The following is a 21,512-nucleotide window of genomic DNA, read 5'->3' as shown; positions in this document are numbered from 1 at the left end:
ATAGACAATCAAACAGAAAACTGTCTTCACATCATTATCCTTTTCACAAAACTAACATATTCACAATTGAAAGTAAGTTTGGCAAGGATACAAGTTTGGTAAAACTAAAGATGCTCAACTTTAGCTGTCCAATCTAAATGCACATGTCTCTTTGTCCACTGATAAAGATGATATCGGGAAAGCTTAATGTAAATATCACAAGGGCGTAAACATGACACTTTAATATGCTTAGAAATAAAGAAAAGGATGGACAGACTTTACTGACCTGACACGTAAAAGTCTATCCCATTCATTTTCCTCACTACCACTGATTGTGTTATCTTCTTTTGCTTCAGATGTTAGTTCACATCCATCACCAGCAATACTAGTGAGCATATCAGCACCCCCAGCTTCTTCATTTAGCTCATCATTCCAATCCACTGACTGTTTAGCCAAATGATAGACAAGGAATTATTATATAAATGGATCCATTAATTGAATTGATTTCAAAACAACAGTTCCTAAACAGAATTGTCCTAGAAATTGAAGATAAAATGATGACAAGAAATAGTACTCTATGCGATTACTATGCAATCATATAAAGAAAGAATACTAAATGGTCTTTAGAGGATTAAGGCTTCTCACCTCTCTATTATAGAAACATTTTATTACTAAACCCATGCTGTAGTGAACTTAATAACAATTAATAAATGCTACCAACTACTTGTGCTCAGAAAATAGAACTGCCATTTACCAGAGAAAATATGTAACGAATGAAAAGTAATTCAGATGCCAGCATGTAACTCGTGAACTAGCATTCAACCCTTGGGGGGCCGAAATATATGGAAAGTATTTTGTAATGGCAAAAAAAGAAGTAAACATGCTATTGTAGTTCTTAAGAGTTCCTTTTGAAAATACCAATTACCCTATATCTTTAAAAGATTTATTATAACTGTCAAGGATTTGGGTGAATAAATTGAAAAAGGAAAAGGTATGGGTGTTCCTGAGTCATATTCTACTTGTCTACCCATGAAATTTGAGCCATCATTGCAGATTTTTTAAATTTTTAAACAGTTTAAAACAAGTGTACCAATTAGCATGTCTCATTTTTGGAATGAAAGATTTTAATAGATAAGATAGTTTCATCATCCCTCAAAACCGAGGATGCATTGATTGAAAATATAGATGGCATGTATATCTCAAACTAATATATCTTCTAAACTAATTCTTTACATAATCTGATCAAGATTACCAACATAAAATGATGCGTACTAGTCAAGGAATTAGGTGAATAAATTGAAAAAGGAAAAGGTATAGATGTTCCTGAGTCATATTCTAATTGTCTATCCATGAAATTTGAGCCATCATCGCAGATTTTTTTTAATTATAAACAGTCTAAAACATGTGTACCAACTAGTTTGTTTCATTTTTCGGGTGAAAGATTTTAATAGATAAGATAGTTTCATCATCCCTCAGAACCGAGGATGCATTGATTGAAAATATAGATGGGAAGTATATCTCAAACTGATATATCTTCTAAACTAATTCTTTACATAATCTGATCAAGATTACCAATATAAAATGATGCGTACTTTTCAAATCATTATGGTAATACGAGAGTTGGAGTCTCAATGGAAAAAATAGGTTGCCTATGCTATTGTTGATCGGAGAAAAACAGATTTATTTGTTGGAAAAACATTATATTGAAGAGAAATTCAGTTTCTTTACTACCCTAAGAAACTGACATCCCCAAGAGAGAGCATGCAAGAGACAAGGAATTGAGTCCAAGGCGAGAAAATTTATCTTTTGCCAGATGAAAGGAATACCAAAGAACCTGGTTTGTCTAACTAACCTGTTGCTCTCAAATCGCTTGAAATTTAGTTGGATTTGGGCCGAGTTTCCAATGCTGACGAGGCGTGCAAGCCCTGGATGGTAGGATGGGGAGGACTTGAATGGCAAAAAAAAAAAAAAAAGGAGCCTAATGGAACTACTGATGCACTCAACCTTTATACCATTCAACACCCTACTTGGGAACCCATTTAGAAAGAGAAACAAAGAGAGAGGTAAAAAACTGGATGGCTGCAACTACTAATTATAGAAGTGTACTCATGAATCCAGAAAAGAATAAACTACTAGTCTTCATGCTAGGACATTGGCACCAAGGAAGTCATGACTGGACATTTGCTTTAAACAATATTTGAGCAAATAATTTTTTTATCATAGTTTGTTACATTTGTTCCCCTTCTAATAAAAAGAGGCATCTCAATGCACAAGTCTCCCACCACTATAGGGTCTAGGGAAGGTTAGATGCAAGCAGCCTTACCTCCTCATTTAGAGAGGCTATTTACCATGTTTCGAACTTGTGATACCCAATAAAGCAACCTCACCATTACACCGAGGCCCACCCTCTGTGTCCCAATTTTGATCTTTCCTTTTTTCGTTAATATACATGAAATTTTGTGTCTAACCTTGAAAGAAAGCACTTAAGCATATTCTGAAACCAAGAATTGTAAACCAGGTATCTATTGAATTTTATGTGCATAACTTAATAAAACATCATGTACTTGAGCTTTGGCATTTTGGAACTTGATAGAGAATTAGTTCATGATGATCGCTGTTAAATGTTTAAACACCAAGCAATTAGTTACAGTATATTCCATTTGTCATAGGATTGGCATAATGTGGAAGAAGAATGTATCACTAAATAAGAACCATGTTAACAAAATATATCTTTTCATAACATTCTACAAGTGTCCTATTTCTCTAACACTTTCTTCCTCGAATTTAACAAAAATGAGATATTAACTTCTCCATCAGTAAGTCTAGTGATCTTAAAAGCCAAATTAAGGTGCTTTTCGCACTTACTTTCATCAACTATGTGGAAAAGTCTAATATGTTCTCACACAAAGCTAGTAATGCCTTCCACTCGAACTTCTTACTATATATGAAGACTCTTTATTATTGAAATAAAGAAGCTTCTACTTTATGTATATATACTCTAATAATAGAATTAAGGTATAGAAATAAGTTAAAAAGGAAACAGGGGTAAACTTATTGAGGAAGAATACATGACAGACTCTTGACTATGCATCTTACTATCTACGGAAACTCTATTACTTAAAGAAGCTCATAAATATGCTCCCATCACACGTGGACGTGCATTTACATATGATACTAACAGATGGAAGTAAATGAAGTGAAAGTTAAAATATAGCACTGAACTTATTAAGATGGGTGCTTGATGGATATACTATACTGAAATAAATATCCCAAGCATACTCCATTTTATGTTAGCATAGTCATACATTATTAAGGGGTAGAAAGAGTTAAGTGCATTTATGAAATAGAGTGAACTTATCAAGAAAGGAGATGCTCAATGAACATACTTGATGAACAGTCATGATCCAATTAACAGGAAGGAGTCTCTTGTGAACAACCATGTTTCGTTCAACTGCAGGAACACATCCACTGCAGAAGTGGTTCAAGGAAAGACTTTTGATGTTTCAAATTATCCAACTAATTCTATCCGAAAACGTCCAAATTTCAGGCATTGTAACGTGTAGGACTGCAAGTACTTGATGTCAGGTAAGAGGGACATTTGGGTCTAACAACCAGACCCCAATCCATAAATTCCCAACCTAGATCAAATCAAGTAAATGTGGTGGATGCAACATTTGTAAAACATTTTTGTTGGTCCAACAGAATCCGTGCAATCAAGGCACTGGAGGAGGGTGTCTTTCCAGTGTGGATTTTTAATTGTTTTCTAAAGTCCAATCCAGTCCACTGGAGCCTAAACAGATCATGTCCAATCTTGTGAAATGAAAACCCAACCAAATTAGAATTTGGATCTTGATTCTGGAACCATTTGGAGTTCAGACCTCATCTAAACTTTTATGTGCAAGACTCTTGAGATATGCATATTATGATACATTTGGCAATTTGATCAAGATATAATTTTTCAGTGCTCTGGCAAAAATTTCCTGGCACTTGAGATAGAATTTGGGCTGGAGCGCTCATCAACATGAAAACCAAAATAATCAAAAGGCAAAAAAGGCTGAAACTGCTGAAACTAAAAGCTTGAAGCATCCACAACCATAAGCTTAAAGCATGGGTCCTAACTAATAATCTCAAGTTCCAAACATACTGGCAAATCTCATTCCCTTTTTCTTTTCTCATGTGGTCTGAAGTTGCATAAGTGCTGTAAGTCATGAGCGAGCAGCATGGAGCCCAATGTAAGCAAAATTACCATTTTAAAGTGCATATTTTAGTGAAGGAGATTTGTATACTGCTATACCATTTATAAACTTTTATACAAAAAATTACCAACCACATCGGACCTATGATGGCTATTGTCAAGCCCTTCGTAGCATAATCCGCACCCTCGATTGAATACTTGAGAAGATTTTTAAAAAATCCAGACAATTAATAATCCTTGGCATTGTGAGATTTGACTCCAAAAAGAATTTTGATAACAGCAAATGAGAAGCAAGAAAAAAGAGATAATTGACATGAGAATTCAGTTTCAGTTTCAACTTTCAATTAGTACATCTGAACCTGCTCAAGTTTTGGCCATTATGACTCTTTGATTTAACTCATGGATTGCAAAATTCTGCATCATTTTTTGGACACAACATGTGGTTCTTAATTACATCACTGCTCAGCATTGACTAATTGCTTTTCTGGCTCTCCACAATTATATATGTTAACTTACATCAACTTTATTCTTTTTCTGGTAAACACATCAAGTTTACTCATTGTTTGACAAACCATGCAATCAGTTTCCTTTGTGTTTTTGTCTGTTTATTTTAGTTAAAACTGTTTTTCAGCATACATATGCATGTGCAAATTTATGAGTAAGAAAAGATAATATTTTCTGATTTCTATCAAAATGTGTATTTGATATCAAGACACAACTCGTTCATGAAGCTAGCCACATCCGTTAGAATTATTAGCCAAAGCAACTCTTCCTTCACTCCAAGGATTTAAAAAACGGTAGTGGCATGAAGGCAGTTAGGTGCAGAACAGATCATGTGCAGTATTTGGGCACCCATATGACTGGTATGGAAGAAATAAATAAGGTCATAAATTAGATAAGAATAATGAGAAATTATAAATAAACAAGTAAATATTGAAGGAAAAAAAATAAAGTATACTCTCACTCTTATTTAACAACCGAATTTAGATATGACATGTTAACCTCAAAAAATATCTCCTTAGGCACCATTTTCTAATATTCAAACTTCAAACATAAGCGGTTGCCAGCATAAACTCCAAGAGTTATATGCAGGCCCCTTGCCCCTACATGTTCATTTAACAAGGCACTTGTGGTATAGCCACATATGGGGACCATATTGAGCCAATACGATGTAGTCACTAGACTGCATACATGTATTTAGATACAGCGGCAATCGTTCCAACCATGTTTTAAAGCAGTGGTCCATTCCAGGCCCCCCTGCCCCCCACCTCTCCTCTCAAAAAATAAAATAAAATAAATAAAAGCCATGATTACTTGACCATACACTTTTTTAGGAACAGTCCATTTATGTGGTATACATACCACATGGGCCCACAATCTTGAATTGTTGCATGGACCTAAGGTTGTTCATTAAATAATGTACATTATGTCCAACTTTGTCTATTAGGTTATTATGGTAGAAAACAAGGTTTTAAGTACCGGATCATACCGATCCTTAGCAGGCATTATCATACTGGACCACTGGGGAACCAGTTGACTAACACCAGGTACTAGACTGGCACACTGTACAACACTCGATATATCCTTCGTGTGCTGATACTTAAAACCTTGTTAGAAAAGCTATGAGTCAATTTCTCAATTAATATCAGAGCTTTGGAGTTGCCACATTCAGATGAACAGCCATTTATTCATCGATCTTTATCCATAATTTTTAATTACGGCCATGAAATTAACAAAATCATTTTCTATGTAGCTTGATAATAGAATTACTGCACTGATGCAAATTCTTCCTTACTGAAAAGAAGATCAGTCATCTAAAGCCTTAGGATGGGTAGAACTAGGTTCCCTTTTCTTCCTTTTTTTTTTGGGGGGTACACCCAGGGGGTTGGGGTAGGAGGATTGGGAAAGGAATGCTATTCTGATGTGCTTTGCCTGGAATGTTCATCATCTTAACGTTAATGAAGAAGAATTAGATAAATTTATCCATAGCTCTTGATTTCGCTGTCCAAACTTATCCAGCAGTAGCATCACATCTGACAACCATTTTGATTTGGATGAATCATTTTCACCCTCCTCTAATATAACCCTCTCCCCCGAGCATTCTTACAATGTAGGACAAATTTAAAAAACAAAACAATTCCAAAAATTTTCCCAACCCAGCAGAACAGTAAGTAACAATATCAGGCATAAAATCCTGAAGTTGAACCCAATACCATCATGGCATAGAGGAATCACTACCACCAAGAACAAGTAGATATCGGAGATAACACACAATATTCCTCAAATGAAAGAAATATATGCAGTAATATTAAGTACATCATAACCCAAAGCCTGTGCTTTTGAAAATGATATTAAATGAAGAGAACACAGGCTTGGACTAGATCCTAATCATCTGTTTCATAAGAACCATAAAATCACTGAAGCTAAACCTGGCATCCATGACTTGTACTCAGCTCAAATCACTGAGATAAGCTTGCTACAAATTCAAGTAAAAGAAATTTCAAGTAAGGTGGGAAGCTGTCTTCACCCATGGTGGATGCAATGCATTTCTTCCAATGCTATAGCAAAATACTAAATTCGGGCCACGCAGCATTAACACACTGGTATCAATGTCATTCCTTCATGTGTACCCTGTGTTTCTGCATCATAATTGCCCAATGGTAGACTCTTTTATTGTTCCTTGCATTTTAGATGAGCAACTGAAAGCAAGTCTTTATCATTTTACCTGAGAAGACCTCAATCCATGGATTAAAGCAATTATGGCTCTGCATCAATCATGTTGGCCTGAAGGAACTCATCCCTGATGAGTTAAACTTCTCTTAAGGACTCAAAAACAAATATAGCCACAATTTAAAGCTTTTGTATTCAGTCCTTACAATATACAACTTTTCTTGACATTTTTAACATGATTGTGGTCAGCTTTGTCACCTGTCTTAGGCCACAAAAGACTCTCTCCTTTGGAGTCGTACAGATATATGTTCAAATTCCATCACAAATCATGTTTCAATCAACATGAGTTAATCCACTTAAGGTGTTGAAGGAAGCCACAGCAAAAAAAGTTGCCGACCTCATGACCAAATAACTTACAATAAAAGTTCTTGCAAATATGCAAGCTAGAAGTATGCATCAAAGTAGCTTTAAGTGCATGTAGGTTCTGTTGGAGAAATATACCCTCAAAACCATGATTCTTCTCTATAATACCTTTGAGATTATATGTTTGACCATTCTCATGTATTTCATCCATATGGTTTTAGATATGAGTGTAACCATGGACCTTAAAGTTGGAAAGAAAGCTACCCCTTGCACCATTTAAATTTAGGAATATGATCAGTCATACTAAGTCAAAGGAGTGACTGGTCAATTCCTACACCCGAAATGATACAGCTGAGTGAGGGTGCATATAACATTCATCTGGCTTCCCTAGTGAAAGTGTGTAGGCATACAAAAGTGACCATTCCTCTAGTAATTGTACAAGCCCACTCTAACATATGGACATTTCACGAAAAGTGGTCAATGGTTGCAAAACAACCTCACGAAACAAAACTCTGAGTTTCAGATGCATCAAATTTATTATGGACATATATAATGATCCTTACACCTGAGAATACGACTATCAACAATGGTCTTTTTGGAATCACCATTCAGGTCAAATACTACCACTGACTATAATATAATTTACAGAGCTTATCACACAACCCTCAACTGAGCTGCAAGTGGTAGTAATTTGTCCAACAATTGGAAAAATCTTTATACATATTGACATTGTAATTGATTTGGCACAACAAAAAAACCATAAAGAAAAGAGAACTTCTGGAAGAAGTTAAGTAAAACAACCAAATAAACAATGTAGTAATTCTGATAACCAAAGTAAAGTTCCACAGAAAGCTTAGAACTCACTTTTAGTGCACCAAGCATATCATTCTCTAAATCCCCATCAGCACTTTCAGAGGCTACTGATTGTAGGTTTGACCGATCAAGAAGCTTTGAAATTGCATTTTCATCCCACACAATCTTTGTGCAGCCGTCAGTACATTTATCCTGGTACACATCTCCCAGACCACCAACCCTCCTTCTATGCTTATGCTCACCATCAGCAACAGCATCAGTTTTGCTGCTTGAAGTTTCTTTTGTATCTTGTCCATTTACTGTGTCAGAGTCATTGAAAAGTTCTTCTGTTCCCCATCTAAGAATGTCCTCCACTTCCTTTTGAGATTCTGACTTATTCACAAATAGTTGGTCAAGCATCAATTTCTTCTTAGCAAGCTGCAAGATGCGCTCCTCGACGCTAGCACGTACTACAAGCCTGTATACCAGAAGCCTGTTTGATTGCCCAATTCTATGTGCTCTATTCATTGCTTGTATATCAGCATGTGGATTGAAATCTGAATCATATATAATAACAGTATCTGCTGTGGCCAGATTTATCCCAAGGCCACAAGACCGTGTGGACAATAAGAATACAAATCGAGTTTTGTCCTGATTAAAACGAGCAATTGCTGCTTGACGATCTGCCACTGATACAGAACCATCCACTCTTTCAAATGTCTTAGGACCAAATTCTATAGTCAGGTAATCCTCAAGTATATCAAGAAGTTTTGTCATCTGAGAAAATATAAGGACACGGTGTCCATCCTTATGTAACATCTTGAGCATAGAATGCAATAATGTAAGCTTGGCTGATGCCTTTATGCGCATTTCATGAAGGAACTCCATTGTACCAGATTCAGGTTCAGTTCCTGGAATGAGATATGGATGATTGCAGACCTTCCGGAGCTGCATGACAATATTTAGCATTGACTGCAGAGCACCACCTTTTCCTATGTTACGTAATATCTGATAGTTCTTCGTAAGCATGGCACGGTAATATTCAGCCTGAATGGATGTCAACTCAACAGGAACCATGCGCTCAGTCTTAGGGGGGATATTTTGCATTGCGTCCTTTTTCAGCCTTCTAAGCATATGTGGGGCAACAAGTTTCTTCAGCTCCTCCACCTTTTCTGCTGTTGTAAGGTCATTAAACTTCCCTTCAAATGCTGACAAAGAGGGGAATGAAGCAGGCTGCAAAAAATTTAGTAAGTTATACATCTCTCCTATGTTGTTCTGCAAAGGAGTTCCGGTCAATAACACACGGTGCTGAAAAGAAAATGTGTTCAGTAAACTAAAAAGTTTACTTCCAGAATTTTTCAGACGATGACCCTCATCAACTATAAGAACTTCCCAAGGGACACCACGCAGATGAGAAGAATCCGCAAGGACCATCTCATAAGTAGTCAACAACACATTGAACTTATATGATTTAGTTGTCTCATGTGATCTAGTTGGATCACTGGCATGCCATTCATATTGACGAATAATAGATCTTGCTTTTGCACAACCATGATACTCCACAACATTCAAATGAGGGGCCCACAGTGCAAACTCAGCCAACCAATTAGGCATTGTGGAAAGAGGAACTAAGACCAGACATGGCAAGTTAGCCTTAAACTCAGAATACAAGGAGGAGATGAAAGCACAAGCAGATACAGTTTTCCCCAGCCCCATCTCATCAGCAAGTATTACATTCTTAGACTTATGCCAGCATTTACGTAGCCAATTTAAAGCTTCTAACTGATGTGGAAAAAGTGAACCTCCTTGAAGCTCCTTCGGCTGCTCCACCAAAGAAACAAGTTCATTAGAATCACCTTTAACCCTTGGAAAATTATCCTTGGAATCTTTATCAAAAGTTTGAGATTCAAATTGTTCGAATTCAGGAATCAGATGAGAAGACTTTTCAATGACAGGTTCATCTAATCTTTCCCAAGTACATTCATCATAAGGGAGACCACGCCATTTAATCAAGGCTTCTTCACTACCATCCTTAGAAACATGGAGCGAGATAACACGCTGTGGCTCACACCACTGTTCCTGACAAATATTTATAACAGCAGTTCCATACTTTGCCTTGTAATTCTCCAGTTTTCTTTTGGTTAAAACTTTTAATTGGGATTCAGAAACCCAGCTGTTATGAATGTTTGATTTCCCTACCCATTTAACAAAAAATTCATACATAATACTATCCTTGTCGTTAGGCCCTAAGTCCTGCACTGCTTCAGAGGATATCCTTATTTCCGCACTTGCATTTGGTTGAGTCTCCATGCTTGCGACATTGATGCATTCTGAATGATAAGAGACATCTAAGCAGGAAGGCCCTGGTGTATGAGATTTTCCATTTTTGCTTGAACTCATATCTTCCACATTTTTGTTTTCCACAGAGATTTTCTGAACAGTGTCTTCGCCAATATCTATGGCATTTACCAAAGAGTCCTCTATGGCTTCACAAGTTTTCTCAATGACACAATGATCCCTGGAAGATTCTATGACTGATGCCATAACTTTGGCTTTATCCAGACATTCATTAGTATCATGTGTTTTGCCATTAGAGTATTCATTCATACCTTTTCTTTCGCCAACCCATTTTGCTTCACTATGGCATCCCTCCATAAGTATGCTCTTGCCATCCTTCTTATCTGCAGCTTTACTGCCATCATAACAGTCTTTTAACTGTTTGTCATGATTTTCTGAAACATTACAACTGTAAGAAGGCAGTCCACTTGCTAACCTTTGTGAATTACTTTCTGACTCAGCTTCTTCTGGAGAAGCAGCAGATTTGATTTTTTGAGCATGAAATGAAGGTATCAGAGTGCTAGTCTGCACCCGACACCCCAAAATTCGGTCAACCTTTACAGACAGAAAAAATATGGACTTATAACAATGAGTTCAAGTAGCAAACAAAAATGAAGTTATAGGAAACAAATTTTACCCATATCTACCTGCTGTCCTCCATCCCAAAGATTCTCATCATGTTTTATTGTCTTATCTATATGCACCCCATGTTCATCTATCCTTCGTGATGAGTGAGATGTTCCCTCAAGGGATACCTGTGCATATAATTAAACATTGACCATCAAGAAACAATAATAAGATATTTTCACATAAAAAAATGATATAACACAATGCAGAAGTACAGACTGAACAACAAGAACATCAAACCAGCTGCCTGCATAATGCAAACTTAAAAGCAAGAAAACCTAAAGTAAGACTTCTGAAGGTCATAAAAATGAGATACTCCTTTAGAGATGCAAGCAGATGAAAAGAAGATCCATATTGATAGAACTAGCTCATCACACTATAACAGACATCCGAAGGAAGAAAGGCTACTGCAAAAATATAAAATTGCAAGACACTAAGGCGAAAAAGAGAGAACTGATCCTCTAGTAATCCATAGCATCAGATTTTTTTTTTTTTTCACTTTTTGCAATTTTTCTTAAGTTTTCCTACGCTTTCACATATCTTCCTTCTTGTTTTGAGTTATTGAGTTGCTTCCACTCCCACTACTCTGAAACTCCACCCCTTTTGTGGCATCGGTGCTCCCACAAGCATCCCTATTGAGTGTTAAGATGCCCTTTTTAACCTCATCTGATTTTTTTAGGTGTTTTTGAAGGTTGAGAACTGAGACTATATCCCACTGTGGTCACTACTTTAAGTTGTGCAGTCCTGACACCCAGTCAGCACTGAGACTTCTGGACACATCTAGAGGGCCAAAGGAAGACTGCATGCCACTCTCCTCTTACACAAGAGAGATAGGAGGCCAATGGAAAAAATTAGGTGCCAAATAAATAGAAAGGGTAGCAAGGGAGACGATAAGGAGAAAGGATTGGAAAGAAGATATAGCATACTCACTTAGTATTAGTTCTCTAACAGTGCTTAAATTTTTTCAGTCAATAGTTATGTTATACAAGGAGATGAACAGAGATGGTCTATTAGTTTTGGTTAAAATAATGAAATCGTTCAATTTCTTCTGCACTCCCTCTCCCTTTTCTTTTTCATCTTTCCTTCGTTTTGTCTTGAGATCAACTCTTCATGCAGATTCTCCGCATAAATCTGATTTTATTTTCAGAGTTCAGCAGACAATGCTGATATGAAATAAATTTTAGATTCCAACATAGTGTAGTTGTGATCTCCCAGATCTCTCGCCTACACCATGTAGGCAAGAAAAACACACTCTGCAAGTGGACTGCATCATCCAAAGACTTCAAAATGAAAAATAAGAGGAAAACAAGCATTTAATACTCTAGCAGTCTCTCCTCAGACATCCAATGATGGAAATGCCAGAGTTGGAAGGAGAAGCATAAACACTAGGTTAACCCAACAAAGAAAAGGTGGCAACCATCCTAACCATGGGATACACAACTGCCCCTCATGTTTACAAATGGGAGCTCATGCGGCAATTGCTGGAGCTAACTCATCACAATCAACACTCCAATCTTTTTGCTTATTGACAATTAATTCCAATATTTTTGCATTTAATTGGTTGTCTTGTGAAATCATCAATCATCGTCTCCCCATTGCTACAAAGACAACTTAAATGGTAACTATACGGAGATATAAGCATCTTGACAGGAGATCACGTTTGGCAACACTTAGGCACCTTAACCCCAGGTACTAAGTTCTTAAACAACACTTCAAAAAATTAGATGATAAAATTGTAACTAAGCATATCAATGGCAGATTGTGTAACTTATTTACAAGTGCTTTTGGCAATGTCAATATGATCTAGCATCCTTCAAACCCACAGGTCAATTAAATTCTTCGATAGCAAAGTACTACCCATGTAATCATGTGGCAACAGGGTACACAACAACAATAAAGCATGGTTAGGTTTCCTGATTTAGAGGTCATTACAAAAGCATTATTGATGAAGCAAGAGGCATAGGTACATCTGGCACCTGAAAGTCTTTAGATCCAAATATTAAATTCAAAGATTCAAATTCAAAAAAGACTCATAGGTGCAATTGGGGCATGGATGCACCCGAATTTTTTTGAATTCTCTGGTTCCACTATCATCAGATATCCAAGAATTAGCAAATTGGCATTGCATCCCGTACAAGAACACCTGAAGATGATTGGTTCTGAGATTCTCCTCTGATCAGGGATATTAAATTTTGTGAATTGAATTTCAGGAACATTTCATTAGCATGCATTGCTTCATAGTTCCAAGTATGCAATAGGTTGTCCCTCTTCTTTATATGCACTTCCCACACTGAATTGTTAATGAAGTTTGTAGAACCCACCTCCCCACCAAAGTAATCATAAGAGGGAATCCTAATGTCTGTCACACCCTCACAATGCCCATGAAGAAGCATATAGATCAAACATATAAGGTAACACATAATTCTCGAATTTCATTTGGAAATGCCTCCATGGGCAACTCCCACTATAGTGATCATCCATCATAGATATAGCTACCACAATCCTCAATGCCTTTGTGCCACCTAAAAGAAATCCTGCAAAACTACAAAGACAACATCCAATCATGGATGAATTCTTTGGCAAATCTTCTGTGCCGAGTACATGTAAACAAAGTAAGTGGGTTGGTGATGGAATATAAAGCACAATAGCCACATTCTATTGTCTCTTATGGAAAAGGTGTATGATGATCTATTTTACAAAAATAATCAAGGATAACAATATTATCAACCAAGCGATCTCCTCTGCTCCAGAATTGTTCAACGAATCAACACCAAATAATAAGAACACATCTTCTAACCTTTGGTGAGCATTCAAAATGTTGCCTAACTAATATTCAATGTCAGGTTCATCTAATGTGTCCTCAACAAGCCAACAAATCAGTTCACTAATTTGACAGGGTTGTATAACCCATTAATACTGTCTGTTAGCGAGCTCCACACATCTGAAAGGGACTCAATTCTAGAGTCGTCAATGCCTGATGGAACCACCTAAATGTCTCATATACCAAGGAAAATTATATCAAACCAATTACCATTAGAGAACCATAAATTAAACAACCAAAATTTACATTTGAAATAGAGATTATGCTAGTGATAACACTCAAAGAACCCATTAATGTATTATATTACTTCAAATATTAAAAGGTTAATTTTAATAATATTTGAAGAGTTGACCTAGTCACTTTTTCTTCAAAGTTTAAAAAATACGAATGTCACGCAAATCCTAGAGCATATATTTAAGCAACATCTGACTGATAAATACAATCTGGATCCAACAATCAATGTAAGTGCCCTGTTAAAAATTAAGATTACTGAATTGCCACTGTCATAAGCATGACTGCATGCATTTGTACGTATATACTTACATCCTATAAATATAAATTAAAAAAGGAAGGTAGAATGTGAAACTCATCATCAATGGTATGATAAGAATGTAGTTACTGCTATATTGAACATGAAGGAAGACAGAAAACACTACCTCAGCCTGTTTTTGACTAGCACATTTTGCCACATTAGGTTCTTCCTTTGCGATAGATGCAGCATGCTGCTGATCAAATAATTTGTGCTTCTGCATTGACCCACTGGTTTCTGGACACGTAGAAGTTTGCTTTGATGTGTCATCACAAGCAGCCGTAGCAATATGTTTTCCTCTTTCAGTTTTCGATCTCTTATTCTTTTCTACCCCGTTAGCCTTTTGCTTCTTTTTTCTGGATTTCTGAGAGGACAGAACTAATGGAGGAATAAGTTTCTTTCTTTGCACATCGCTTTTGCACAGGTCAGACTTCTCTTCCTGAGATTTTTCATTTGGATCTGAGCTCAAAGTATTAACAAGAGAACGGACCTCCTTACGAGTACTTCTTTTCCAGCGAAATGGTGAATCTGGTTCTTTCGCTACTTTATTATCTGCTGCTGTTGAAATGCCATCTCTGGATTCCCCATCACACGAATGGCTTGATTTTGTGCTATAAGATGCATCATGTGAGGATTCGAACTTCTTTTCAACAGATGGAGCTCTATGAGATAAACTAGCTTTCCCTTTGTTATTTAATTTACTCTTTCCTGGGATGGAGCTTCTACCAGAGAGTGATGCCTTGCCTTGGCCAGGTAATTTATGTACAATACCAGATTTTTCAAATATACTCTTGGTTCTTGCTCGTCTTGGATTGGACTCTGCATTAGCTAATGTCTCCATATTATCTTTTTGCTCACAACATTTTGGGCATAGCCACTTCCCAGGTGGTGCACGCTTTTAGAAACACAAAAACATAAAAGAGGCAGTTAGCATGCATTCAAAACATCCTAATGACCAACTAATGAAACGAACACAATGACCAATAAATGCATACCTTGAGGGGTGGACTGAGACACTGAAGATGATAGGTTCGAGGACAGCTATCACAGCAGAGCAAATTGCCACCAAGATCACATTCTACACATTCAAAGTAATGCTGCAAGAGAAAGATGAAAAAGTATATCCATATACAGTGAGACAGAGAGATTGCATAGAGTTGCCAACTATCACAGAAAGAATTGATTGCCGTAAGATTTTTATCCATGATACTGCAAGATCTCATAGTTGGAAAGACAAGGAGTAGGAAATTTTAGAGTTCCAGAAAACAAGCTATGAGCAATGAATACCCCAGCAGCACAGAATCATAAGAGCCGAGGAATAAAGAATAAAAGGCTGAGGTTTAGGAAGCTGATAAAAAGTAGAAATTTAATAATGGAAAAAAAAAATTTCTTACCCCATCATGTCCTTTGACCTTTCGAGCAAATTGAGAAACGTCCATATCACCTTTCAGCTTCCTCTTACCTGAAGAGCTAATCCTCAGAGAGTCTGGAGGTAGCGAGGAACCTTCTTTTCCATTAGAGAGATCCCATCCACTTGACATCCGTCTTCGCTTGCGTTTCAATACCCAATTCCTATCTATCATGCTATCACACAAAGACTTGTCTTCCCTCATCTTTGGGGCCTCAGTCCTGCATGATTGGCTCGTGGCACAGACAAGCATGATAGCAGCTCATTAGTTGGGCAGAAGGCATTAGCAACACAACCAACATGTGGTCAAACACTTTGAAGTTAAAAAAACTAAAGAAGCAACAAATTTGTGACATTCAAGGAACTTGTTCTCAGACATTGCATCCTAATATACATGAGTACATCCTTTCTCCTTCATCTCACTAATGCAGGTTAGAAGAGAAATAGATAGATGATAGATAAAGCACTCAACATGATAGCATCGCATATACCAGACCATAAAACGAAATTGTGCTAGAACCTGAATGAATTATACCAAGGAAATGAATCAATAGAAGATACAAAAAGTAATTTTAAAAGAAGAAAATGCATTTTCTCTTCCAAATTGTAACAAAGAGCATCTGCAAAACAGATCCTTAAGCTGCTCTAGACTCACATGCTAAACATCAGCCTTGCATCCAATAATTTACAAGAACATGTCTACTTTTCATAACATGTGGTTACTCTTCGTTCTTTTCCTTCTTTTAAAACCTATTCCTTCTACGCCCCCCACCCCTGCAAATGCCGTTCTCAAGTTCTTCTTAGAAGGTGCCCTAATGTACCCAATAGCTTACTATTAAAAGAACAGAGTAGAAGAATCTGAAAATTGGAAAAAAATGGTGGAATTGGAAGCTGTAGCCTGTACAAAAAATGCCGAAATCCAAGAAACAACAGGATTTCCAGGCAATCGAAGGGAAGTCCTTCGCATATCTAAAACCAAAAAGCTGAGCGATTTAAGCAAAGAAACCAAGAACAAGGAAAGACGGGCACCTCAAACCGTGCCCGTGCAATAGGGTTCGATTATCCAAACAAGAACCAACCATTCCATCACGAAACCTAAAAGCCTATGCTGACAAACCAACGTAAGATAATTATCAAAAGAAAAAGAGAAGAAGAAATCAGAGCAAGCTATTACCTCTGGCGGCCAAGAAGACAAGAAGAGGAAGCATATGACTAAGTCCGCCGCTGCCGCAGACCTAACATCTGTTGACAAGGGATAAAGGAATGGAAGCTGCTCCTACGGCTTTTATAGCCGCCCCCCGCACTCTGGACCCAATTAAATTGGCATTAAATTAGATTAGATTAGAAGCGGAGACTGCGATCTCTCTATTTCTCCTCTCTCTGTCTCTCTCTATATCAAGTAAGAAAAGGAGAGAGAGGGGTTCTTTGAGGTGTACGGGAATCTGGTGGAAAAAGAGGGTTGGGGGTCACCAATCGAGGACAATGGGGAATATGATTTTGTTGCCCAGCCCCGAGTGGCGAGGGGCGAGCGCACTCCAACCCCCACCCCTCTCACCCCCAGACCCGGCTCTCCCGCCAATCCGGGAGCGCCACGTGGGGCGTGGCAGGCGCTGATAGCAGCGGGTCAAGGGAACAGAACGAGGCAGAGACTGAGACGGCAGCGCACGGCAAGGCAACAAGCACTGGTCGCCTTCTCGGTGGATGGAATCGATGGCCGTGACGGGGAGATGGACCGGCATCCCGCCTGCTTCTTTTAGATTCCGATGATGACAGAACGAGGAGGTATTGAGGAGATCGGGGTGAACGGCTTTTTTTTTTTTTTTTTCCCTTTCAGTTTAATTTTACGTTTTCCTTTTGAGCATAATGAATGTCTTTGATTTGGTTTTAAAAAATATATATTTATGCAACGTGAGGGGGAATATAATTCTAGATTTGCTGTAAGCTGATGTAATGCCATAGGGCGCTTTACTTAAATAATTTTTAAAAAAATTATTTATAAAAATAATTTAATTTTTAATTTATTTATTAAAATAATATAAATTTTATAAAACATCATTTAAAATGATGTTTTATGATGTCCACATCATCACTCTTTTTTCATCAAAGTGAACCATGAAAAAAAAATAAAAAATAAAATTTTTATTTCAAATGGTGATTTTTAAAACATCATTTGAAATAGTATTTTTGAAAATATTATTTCAAATAATATTTTCAAAAATATCATTTCAAATGATGAGTTGAATTATTAATTTTTTAAAAAAAATAAAAAAATAATAAAAAATAAAAATTATAATTTTAAATATTTAAAAAATAAAAATTTTAATTTTGATTCAAATAAAAATCATCATTTCAAATTAGTATCCCCATTTCAAATTATCTTTTTAAAAAAATATCTAAAAAAAATTGATATAAAAATAAATAAAAAATATCATAAAAAAAGAATTGAAAAAAATAAAAATTATAATTCTAAATTTTAAAAAAATAAAAATTTTAATTTTAATTGAAATAAAAATAATCATTTCAAATTACAATCCTCTTTGCAAATTAATTTTTTTAAAAAAATACCATAAAAGAAGAAAGAAAAAGAGAAAAAAATAAAAATTATAATTTTAAATTTAAAAAAATAAAAATTTTAATTTTAATTCAAATAAAAAATATCATTTCAAATTATTTTTCTCATTTCAAATTAATTTTTTAAAAAAATATTCCAAAAAAATCTTAAAAAATTAAAAAAAAGAAAATATAATAAAAAAATGAGAAAAAAATAAAAATTATAATTTAAATTTAAAAAAATAAAAATTTTAATTTTAATTCAAATAAAAAATATTATTTCAAATTACTAAATTTATTTAAAATTAATTTTTTTAAAAATATTTCAAACAAAGAAAAAAATACCTAAAAAAATGCCAAGAAAGGTAAAAATGGAAGAAAATTAAAATTAAAATTTTAAATTATAAAAAAAATAAAATTTTAATTTGAATTTTAAAAAATTAAAAAAATAAAAAATACCACAAAAAAGTGAATAAAAGGAGAAAAAATGAGAAAAAAAAATTGTAATTATAAATTTTTAAAAAAAAAATTAACTTTAATTCAAATAAAAATTATCATTTCAAATTACTATCTCCATTTTAAATTAGTTTTTTTATTAAAAAATTATATTAAAATAACTAAAAAAATTAAAAATATCATAAAAAAGAAAAAAATAAAAAAATAAAAAATTGAAATAAAAATGCCAAAAACACCATTCCTTTTGGTATTTTTGTAGCTTAAACCCAAAAAAAAAAAAACCCTCCCTCATCTCCCTCTTCTCTGGCGTCTCCTTCTTCTCCGCGTCTTCCTTCTCCTCTCCGGCGGCACAGCAGCGAGCTCCCGGCAGCAGTGAGCTCCCTCTTCTCCCTTTCCTCTTCCTCTCTCTCTCCCTCTTCTCTCCCTCTTCCTCTCTCTCTCCCTCTTTTTTCTTGGCCCGTCAGCGACAGACGGCCGACGACGGCCCCGCGTGCCCCCCATGTGGTTGGTCTGTCGGTAGGCCGGTGGTGGCCGCCCCACCCCTCCCCTTCCCTTGGCCAGCCGCCCTCTCTCTTTCCTCTTCCTCTCTCTCTCCCTCTTCCTTCCCTCTTCCTCTCTCTCTCCCTCTCTTTCCTTGGCCCGTCGGTGATAGCCGGTCGGTGGTGGTCCCGCATGCCCCCCCATTTCGTTGGTCCGACGGTGGGCCAGCGGCGGCCGCCCCACCCCGCCCCTCCCCTTCTCTTGGCCAGCCGCCCGCCCACCCCTTCCCTTCCCTTGGCTGGCCGCCCCGCCCCATCCCCACCCGTGGCGGCCCCTCCCTAGCGACGGCCCCGACGGCGGCCCCGCAGCGGTGGCAGCCCCACAGCGCCCCCCAACAGCGGGCCCCAACGGCGGCCCTGCGGCTGCCCCCCGACGACGGCCCGTGCGGCCCTGCAGCGCCTTTCTATTTCGATCTTTTTTATTTTTTATTTTTATCTCATTATTTTTTATTTTTATCTCATTAGATTCGGATTTGTTTTAAAATTTGATTCGATCCTAATTTAAAAATTTTAAAATATATGGTTGTTGGTGCAGAAATCCACCTACGCCAGAGAAGCTGGAGTCGAGGGAGTCGCGATCGCCGTCGGGACCTGCAAAAGAAGTCTAAATCGGAGGTGGGGTTGCTCCGGCAAGACCCTCCGATGCTCAAGTCAGTTCTCTGCCTTAACAAGAATGGAGTGCTCGAACGGAAATTTTAGCAGAGTTTTTAGGATAGAAAATAGAGCTTAGAGAATAACGTATCTGGGGTCCCCTCTTATAGACGGGGGGAGCAGAGGATTGATAGCGACAGTTTATGATTGCCTCGTCGTGGGCCGTACGGGGCTAGGAGGAATTTATCATGAAGAGTAATGAGGTGGAGTCGTGGCTATCATCATAGCTCGCCACGTGGAATTATTTGCGAGGAGTGGAGCGGCGTCTGTTGTCGCGACTCGCTATGGAGTAGTGGAACTGCACAGAGTATCTATTACGGGAAGTGGAGCAGAATCGTGGCTGTTACTACGGCCTGCCAGGAAGTAATGGAGCCGCGTAGGATCTGCCGCAGGGAGTGGAGCGAAATCGTGGCCGTTACCGCAGCCTGCCAGAGAGTAATGGAGCTGCGTAGGATCCATCGCAGGAAGTGGAGCAGAGTTGTGGCCGTTACTACGGCACGCCAGGGAGTGCAGGCCTGTCGGCTGGAGTGTCTGACGGAGAAAGGTGGTTAGCTACCCATCTGAGAGGAGCCTGGAGTCCAGCTCCCGTAGGAGTCTGGACGAAGTCTTCCTTCAACCGAAGTCGGCGACGAGATCCGGCTCCCGTGAGAGTCCGGACGGAGTCTTCCCGCAGCCGGAGTCGAAGACGAGATCTGGCTCCCGTAGGAGCCCGGGCGAAGTCTACCTGCAATCAAAGTCAGAGGCAAAATCTAGCTCCCTTAGGAGTCCGGACGGAATTTACCGGCAGTCAAGGTCGAGGGCGGAGCCCGGCTCCCGTAGGAGTCCGGGCGAAGCCTCCCAGCAGTTGAGGTCAGGGACGAAGTCCGGACGGAGTCTTCCTGCGGTCGGAGTCAGAGACAAGATCCAGCTCCCGTAGGAGTCCGGACTGAGTCTTCCTGCAATTGGAGTCGAGGGCGGAGTCTGGCTCCTGTAGGAGTCCGAGCGAAGCCTGTCTGCAGCCGGAGTCGAGGACGAGGCCCGGCTCCCGTAGGAGTCCGGGCGGAGTCTTCCTGCAATTAAAGTCAGGGGCGAAGTCCGGCTCCCGTAGGAGTCCGGACGAAACTTACCAGCAGTTAAAGTCGGAAACGGAGCCCGGCTCCTGTAGGAGTCCGGACGGAGTCTACTTACAGTTGGAGTCATGGGCGGAGTCTGGCTCCCGTAGGAGTCCGGGCGAGGTCTGCCTGCAGCCGGAGTTGGAGACGAGATCTGGCTCCCGTAGGAGTCCGGGCGGAGTTCACCTGCAGTCGGAGTTGGGGATGAAGTCCGGCTCCCGTAGGAGTCCGGACAAGATCTTCCTGCAATTAAAGTCAGGGGCGAAGTCCGGCTCCCGTAGGAGTCCGGACGAAGCTTACCAGCAGTTGAAGTCGGGGACGGAGTCCGGCTCCCGTAGGAGTCCGGACGAATTTTGCCTGCAGTCGAAGTTGGAGACAGAGTCCGGCTCCTGTAGGATTCCGGACGAAGTTTACCAGCAGTTGAAGTTGGAGACGGAGTCCGGCTCCCATAGGAGTCCGGACGAATTTTGCCTGCAGTCGAAGTTGGAGACGGAGTCCGGCTCT

The 21,512-nt window shown here is 38.4% G+C and overlaps 1 protein-coding gene across 4 annotated transcripts in view; it reads right to left on the bottom strand.

Moving 5' to 3' along the window:
* Positions 1-17,513, bottom strand: part of LOC105035334 (protein CHROMATIN REMODELING 4) — a 31,681-nt gene extending 14,168 nt beyond the window's left edge. Inside the window, exons 1-8 of one of the 4 annotated variants that reach the window (XM_073259526.1) lie at positions 16,751-16,818; positions 15,708-15,942; positions 15,309-15,410; positions 14,441-15,208; positions 10,984-11,091; positions 10,773-10,891; positions 8,072-10,691; positions 266-423 (exon numbers count right to left, since the gene is read on the bottom strand). In XM_073259526.1, coding sequence (XP_073115627.1) covers positions 266-423; positions 8,072-10,691; positions 10,773-10,891; positions 10,984-11,091; positions 14,441-15,208; positions 15,309-15,410; positions 15,708-15,942; positions 16,751-16,803 — 4,163 coding nt within the window. In that variant the 5' untranslated portion in view covers positions 16,804-16,818. Of the gene's footprint in view, positions 1-265; positions 424-8,071; positions 10,892-10,983; positions 11,092-14,440; positions 15,209-15,308; positions 15,411-15,707; positions 15,943-16,750; positions 16,819-16,895 lie in introns of those variants that run through there. The other 3 variants (XM_073259527.1, XM_010910873.4, XM_073259525.1) reach the window with 3 other exon arrangements.
* Positions 17,514-21,512: the final 3,999 nt, after the last annotated feature.

Source organism: Elaeis guineensis, chromosome 6 (assembly GCF_000442705.2).
Source record: "Elaeis guineensis isolate ETL-2024a chromosome 6, EG11, whole genome shotgun sequence".
Classification (NCBI taxonomy): domain Eukaryota; kingdom Viridiplantae; phylum Streptophyta; class Magnoliopsida; order Arecales; family Arecaceae; genus Elaeis; species Elaeis guineensis.
This window is presented reverse-complemented; position numbering and strand designations above follow the sequence as displayed.